Here is a 7660-nt window from a genome sequence, read left to right as displayed (position 1 = left end):
CAGAAGCCCAAAATTGCTGCCTGCCATAAAATGAGGGGCAGTGTCTGACAGACCAACCAACCTGCAATGTCCTCTATGTTATTGTTATTGTTTAATGTATGGTTATTTATACCCTTGATTATTGTTGTTATTGATTATCCCGTTAATAATCTTGAGTATTATTATTTTAATTATGTTAAAATGGTAAATGTATCACTTAAAGTACACATATCTACATTGTTACGTCATGCCAATAAAGCAAATTGAGAGAGCGAGAGAAAGAGAGAGAGAGAGAGACAGAGAAAGAGAGAGAGAGACAGARAGAGAGAGAGAGAGAGACAGAGAAAGAGAGAGAGAGAGACAGAGAAAGAGAGAGAAARAGAGAGAGACAGAGAGAGAGAGAAAGAGAGAGAGACAGAGAAAGAGCGAGAGAGAGACAGAGAGAGAGAYAGAGAGAGAGGATGAATCTCTGAAGTCTTTCCTTATTTTGAGAAGGTTGTTCAGCACTGCAAAATAATACGCCCTGCTCTGTGGCTATGTACCCTGTTCAGCACTGCAAAATAATACGCCCTGCTCGTGGCATGTACCCTTGTCAGCACTGCAAAATAATACACCCTGCTCTGTGGCTATGTACCTGTTCAGCACTGCAAAATAATACGCCCTGCTCTGTGGCTATGTACCCTGTTCAGCACTGCAAAATAATACGCCCTGCTCTGTGGCTATGTACCCTGTTCAGCACGCAAAATACTACACCCTGCTCTGTGGCTATGTACCCTGTTCAGCACTGCAAAATACTACCCCTGCTCTGTGGCTATGACCCTGTTCAGCACTGCAAAATAATACACCCTGCTCTGTGGCTATGTACCCTGTTCAGCACTGCAAAATAATACGCCCTGCTCGGTGGCTATGTACCCTGTTCAGCACTGCAAAATAATACGCCCTGCTCTGTGGCTATGTACCCTGTTCAGCACTGCAAAATAATACACCCTCAGTGCCGGACCAGTGGGGTCTGTTTCAGTGCTTTCAAGTTTTCACTGACCATGGTTGGGGGTAAGACTCGGGCTTGTGTCCCAAAGTGCACTATATATGGAAAAGGGTGGCATTTGGGACGCACTATAATCTAGGACAGGCTAGCAACTCAGTAATCTCGGTTACCTAGAAGTAAAATGATCTCATTTCCTGTTTTACTTCCGGGGGGGACTGCCGTTAACAATTCTGATTAACTTTGTGCAAAGGAAGCGAAGTCTCCTCCTTCCCAAACGGAAACTCTCAGCCAAACCTAATTTCACCAGTGTTGATCATGGAAGAAAAAACATTTTGATTTTGACTTTGTGGCTGTGGAATCTAGTGGAAACCGTTTATCATCTGCACACAGGCTTGAAAATCACTGCACCAGTTTAAGCACCGCCTTCACCCAATCCTGATTTGTCCAAATAATCAATGACGTAAACCCAAAACGAGGAGCTACTGCTGCTTGTAATCACATAATTCTACGTGAACCTTGACAGATTCTTGCCCATTTCATCTGTCCACGAGAATCTGTCCACGAGAGATTAGCAACTCAGTAACGTCTGTCACGATTGGCTGCTGGCCCCAGATTCCGGCCCACCCCTGTTCTTCAGAGACTGCGATTGGCTGCTAGCCCCCCTTTCTGACCCACCCCTGTTTTTCAGAGACTGCGATTGGCTGCTAGCCCCCCTTTCTGACCCACCCCTATTTTTCAGAGACTGTGATTGGCTGCTAGCCACAGATTCTGACAGACTCCTGTTCTTCAGGGACTGTGATTGGTTGCTGGCCCCAGATTCCATCCCAATCATGTTCTTCAGAGACTGCGATTGGCCGGGGAGCAGGACCTCGACAGTAAAGCTAATGCGTTTGGACTGGAAGATACTGTAGGTGTTGTCAAACCGCAGCACATCTGGAGAAGCAAAAGAAAACAACTTAGATGTCTCTCCTCAGTCAAGTCCTTCTACACCTTGACCATTGCCCTTGTCCTCTTTGGCAGCGTTTACACAAGCAGCCCCTTTCTGATCTTTGGCCAAATGATGGCAAAAAAAGCTGATCTGATTGGTCAAAAGACCAATTAGTGGGAAAAAGTTCAGAATTGGACTGCCTGTGTAAATGCAGCCTTTGTATCCCTGTATGCCAGGCCTGGTTGTCATGTGACCCTGCCCAATTCTCCATGTGTGACCGTAACCTTACCAAGCTGTATAGTGTCTGGAACCAAAAATACCCAAGCTAGCACAGTATGGTTTGGATCAGCGTGTTATTGTGAGAAGGGTTTACGTGTAGTCCCTTATGTCGCCCTGTCTGGCTGTCSTGTACTCACAGATTCCAGGCTCGTTGCAGGTGAGAGAGCCGTCCTCAGGCACCAGGTGGGTATTRTATCTCTGGCTGGGAACCACCTCCTKCATCTGCGATGCGTTCTGCCTCTGCCCCATCCTACCCTTCATAAACACCCCAAAGCCGATGTCTGCCCCATCACTGGAAAACTGCCACCTGCATGAGACACACACAGGAAACAGCAGGAAGAAATATGAATGGATTTAATTTTCCTTTTTGGCTTACACTATACACAACACACATACAGTAAAAGAAAAAGAATGAGGAACAGAGATGGTGAGGGAGGGATAGAGAGGTTAACAGGTCCCCACTCACCGGAGCACACAGCCAGGGAAGAGKATCTCATACTCCAGTTGCTGTGAGGAGCCTCGACTGACTGTCAGACACTGTTCATAATCCACCTTCACTGACTCCCTCACGAAGTAGGAAGCAGGTACCGGCCCTGCGTAGTGGATCTGGAACACATTGATACAGTGTTAGAGGATGGATGGTGTGGGTCCAGCTGAGAAAAATGCAATGAAAGTCAGCAGGAAAAATGTTAGGGGAATAAACACAGGGTTTTTTTTTCTTTTGAGGGAAGGAGAAATAAAAGGATATAWAAAAAAGAAAGGCTTACTTACAACTATGAACATTTCTGAGGTTTCATAGTTTGGAAATGAGAGTCCAGAGTATACGTTTCTGACGTCCATTGTTTATTTATTTGCATAAAAACAAGAACAGCAAATTTTATTTGACCACACTGACTGCCCTCATTCTACTGGTTAATCTAGTCTTCCTCTGTAGTAACCCTAAACAGACATGAGAGGGAGCCCTCAGCCATCAGTGCAACCAAACACATGAGGGAGCCCTCAGCCCTACCAAACACATGAGAGGGAGCCCTCAGCCCTACCAAACACATGAGAGGGAGCCCTCAGCCCTACCAAAACACATGAGGGAGCCCTCAGCCCTTACAAACACATGAGAGGGAGCCCTCAGCCCTACAAACACATGAAGAGGGAGCCCGTCAGCCCTACCAAACATATGAGAGGGAGCCCTCAGTACAAACAAAACACATGAGGGAGCCCTCAGCCCTACCAAACACATGAGAGGGAGCCCTCAGCCCTACCAAACACATGAGAGGACCTCAGCCCTACCAAACATATGAGAGGGAGCCCTCAGTACACAAAACACATGAGGGAGCCCTCAGCCCTAAACACAACCACATAAAGAGAGGAGCCCTCAGCCTACCAAACACATGAGAGGGAGCCCTCAGCCCTACCAAAACACATGAGAGGGAGCCCTCAGCCCTACCAAACACATGAGAGGGAGCCCTCAGCTTAACCAAACAGACGGAAGAGTAAAACATTTCAGTTCCAGCAGTAACTGAAAGCTACCAACAGGGGGCAGTAAGGAGTGGTATATTCCATGTGAGTGGAGGGAGAGAAAGATGTGTAATGGATGTGAAATGGCTAGCTAGTTAGCGGGTACGCGCTAATAGCGTTTCAGTCAGTTGCGTCACTTGCTCTGAAACCTAGAAGTAGTGTTTTTCCCCTTGCTCTGCAAGGGCCGCGGCTTTTGTGGAGCGATGGGTAACGATGCTTCGTGGGCGACCGTTGTTGATGTGTGCAGAAGGTCCCTGGTTCGCGCCCGAGGTCGGGGCGAGGGGACGGTCTAAAGTTATACTGTTACAGATGGAGGATGACTCCAACTATGAGATGGTTGAGATTAACATCAGTCCACAGTTAATACCTCTCCCCCTACTGTATTTATTTATTTATTTTGCTCCTTTGCACCCCATTATTTCTGTCTCTACTTTGCACATTCTTCCACTGCACTACCATTCCAGTGTTTTACTTGCTATATTGTATTTACTTCGCCACCATGGCCTTTTTTTTTGCCTTTACTTCCTTATCTCACCTCATTTGCTCACATTGTATATAGACTTATTTTTCTACTGTATTATTGTCTGTATGTTTGTTTTACTCCATGTGTAACTCTGTGTTGTTGTATGTGTCGAACTGCTTTGCTTTATCTTGGCCAGGTCGCAATTGTAAATGAGAACTTGTTCTCAACTTGCCTACCTGGTTAATATAGGTGAAATAAAAAATAAAAAATTCACACAGGACCATTACATGTCTGCAGTGGTGCCTGTTGTGAATCCCAGACATGTATGGGTCCTGTGTGATCCCAGACATGTAATGGTGCTCGTGTGATCCCAGACATGTAATGGTCCTGTGTGATCCCAGACATGTATGGTCTGTGTGATCCCAGACATGTATGGTCGGCTGTGGTGATCCCAGACTGTAATGGTCTGTGTGATCCAGACATGTACTGGTCCTGTGTGACTCCGTGACATGTATGGTCGCTGTGTGATCCAGACATGTAATGGTCGGGCTGTGTGATCCCAGACATGTATGGTCCTGTTGTGTGCGTACAGACATGTCAATGGTCCTGTGTGATCCAGACATGTATGCTGGGTGCTGTTGTGATCCAGACATGTAGATGTGGTCCTGTGTGATCCAGACATGTACATGGTCTGTGTGAGATCCAGACAATGTAATGGTGCCTGTGGTGATCCAGACATGTAAATGGTTGCTGTGTGATCCCAGACATGTAATGGTCTGTGTTGATCCCAGACATGTAATGGTCTGTGTGATCCCAGACATGTAATCGGTCTGTGTGATCCCAGACATGTACTGGGTGCTGTGGTGATCCTCAGACATGTCTGGTGCGCTGTGTGATCCCAGACATGTACTGGTTCCTGTGTGATCCAGCGGCCCAGACATGTTCATGGGTCCCTGGTGTGATCCCAGACATGGTAAATGGTCCTGTGTGATCCCAGACATGTAGATCGGTCCCTGTGTGATCCCAGACATGTAATGGTCCTGGTGTGAATCCAGACATGTATATGGTCCTGTGTGATCCAGACATGTACTGGTGCTGTGTGATCCAGACATGTAATGGTCTGTGTTGATCAACTGTAATGGTCCTGTGTGATCACAGTACATGTAATGGTCTGTGTGATCCCAGACATGTAATGGTCCTGTGGTGATGGCCCCAGCTGTAATGGTCTGGTGTCAACATGTAATGGTCCTGTGTGATCCATGCCATGGTAAATGGTCCTGTGTGATCCAGACATGTAATGGTCCTGTGTGATCCAGACATGTAATGGTCTGTGTGATCCAGACATGTATGGTGCTGTGTGATCAGACATGTATATGGTCCTGTGTGATCCAGACATGTAATGTCCTGTGTGATGCCAGACAATGTAGATGCTGTGGTGATCCAGAATTGTAATGGTCCTGTGTGATCCCAGACATGTAATGGTCTGTGTGATCCAGCATTAATGGTCCGGTGATCAGACATGTAATGGTCCTGTGTGATGCCCAGACATGTAATGGTGCCTGGTGTGATCCAGACATGTAGATCGGTCCTGTGTGATCCAGACATGTACTGGTGCTGTGTGATCCAGACATGTAATGGTCCTGTGTGATCCAGACCATGTAATGGTCCTGGTGATCCAGCCATGACTGATGCTGTGTAATCAGAATGTAATGGTCCTGTGGTGATCCAGACTGTAAGGTCCTGTGTGATCCAGACATTAATGATGCTGTTGATCCCAGACATGTAACTGTCCTGGTGTATCCCAGACATTACTGTCCTGTGTGATCCCAACGTTACTGGTCTGTGTATCCCAACATGTAATGGTCCTGTGGATCCCAGACATGTAATGTGCTGTGTGATCCCAGAATGTAATGATGCTGTGTGATCCCAGACATGTATGTCCTGGTGATCCAGACATTAATGTCTGTGTGAATTTTTAATTTCACCTATATTAACCAGGTAGGCAAGTTGAGAACAAGTTCTCTTTACAATTGCGACTGGCCAAGATAAAGCAAAGCAGTTCGACACATCACAAACACAAGAGTTAAACATGGAGTAAAACAAACATACAGACAATAATACAGTAGAAAAATAAAGTCTATATACAATGTGAGCAAATGAGGTGAGATAAGGAAGTAAAGGCAAAAAAAAAAAGGCCATGGTGGCGAAGTAAATACAATATAGCAAGTAAAACACTGGAATTAGTGCAGTGGAAGAATGTGCAAAGTAGAGACAGAAATAATGGGTGCAAAGGAGCAATAAATAATAAATACAGTAGGGGGAGAGGTATTAACTGTGGACTGATGTTAATCTCAACCATCTCATAGTTGGAGTCATCCTCCATCTGTAACAGTATAACTTTAGACCGTCCCCGCCCCGACCGCGACCAGGGACCTTCTGCCACACATCAACAACGGTCGCCCAGCAGCATCGTTACCCATCGCTCCACGAAAGCCTACTTCTAGGTTTCAGAGCAAGTGACGCAACTGACTGAAACGCTATTAGCGCGTACCGCCTAACTAGCTAGCCATTTCACATCCATTACACATCTTTCTCTCCCTCCACTCACATGGAATATACCACTCCTTACTGCCCTGTTGGTAGCTTTCAGTTTACTGCTGGAACTGAAATGTTTTACTCTTCCGTCTGTTTGGTTAAGCTGAGGCTCCTCTCATGTGTTTGGTAGGGCTGAGGGCTCCCTCTCATAGTGTTTGCTAGGGCTGAGGGCTCCCTCTCATGTGTTGGTAGGGGCTGAGGCTCCCTCTCATGTGTTTGGTAGGGCTGAGGGCTCCGGCTTATATGGTTTGCTAGGGCTGAGGGCTCCCTCTCATTGTTTGGCTAGGGCTGAGGGCTCCTTCATAATGTTTTGCTAGGGCTGAGGCTCCCTCTCATATGTTTTGCTAGGGTTTGAGGGCTCCCTCTCATTATGTTTGCTAGGCTGAGGCTCCTCTCATGTGTTTTTGGTAGGGGCTGAAGGGCTCCCTCTCATGTGTTTGGTAGGGCTGAGGGCTCCTCATGTGTTTTGTTGTACTGAGGGCTCCCTCTCATATGTTGCTAGGGCTGAGGGTCCGCTCTCATGTTTTGCAGGGCTGAGGGCTCCCTCTCATGTGTTTGCTTAGGGCTGAGGGCTACCTCATGTTTTTGGTTGCACTGAGGCTCCCTCTCATGTGTTTGGTAGGGCTGAGGGCTCCCTCATGTTTTTGTTGCACTGCGGGTTCCTCTCATGTGTTGGTTGCACTGATGCTGAGGGCTCCCTCTCATGTCTGTTTAGGGTTACTACAGAGGAAGACTAGATTACCAGTAGAATGAGGGCAGTCAGTGTGTCAAATAAAATTTGCTGTTCTTGTTTTTATGCAAATAAATAAACAATGGACGTCAGAAACGGTATACTCTGGACTCTCATTTCCAAACTATGAAACCTCAGAAAATGTTCATAGTTGTAAGTAAGCCTTTCTTTTTTTATATCCTTTTCTTT

General features: G+C 46.5%; 1 protein-coding gene across 1 annotated transcript in view; it reads right to left on the bottom strand.

Annotated features, from left to right (window-relative positions):
• Positions 1–1366: 1366 nt before the first annotated feature.
• The window catches only part of LOC111957393 (SEC14-like protein 2), a 27224-nt gene continuing 20930 nt past the window's right edge, over positions 1367–7660 (bottom strand). The window contains 3 exon segments of the mRNA XM_023978191.2: positions 1367–1897; positions 2309–2478; positions 2638–2777. Of these exon segments, the coding sequence (XP_023833959.2) occupies positions 1554–1897; positions 2309–2478; positions 2638–2777 (654 nt within the window). The 3' untranslated portion in view covers positions 1367–1553.

The sequence above is a fragment of the Salvelinus sp. IW2-2015 genome, linkage group LG33 (genome assembly GCF_002910315.2).
Source record: "Salvelinus sp. IW2-2015 linkage group LG33, ASM291031v2, whole genome shotgun sequence".
NCBI lineage: Eukaryota > Metazoa > Chordata > Actinopteri > Salmoniformes > Salmonidae > Salvelinus > Salvelinus sp. IW2-2015.
This window is presented reverse-complemented; position numbering and strand designations above follow the sequence as displayed.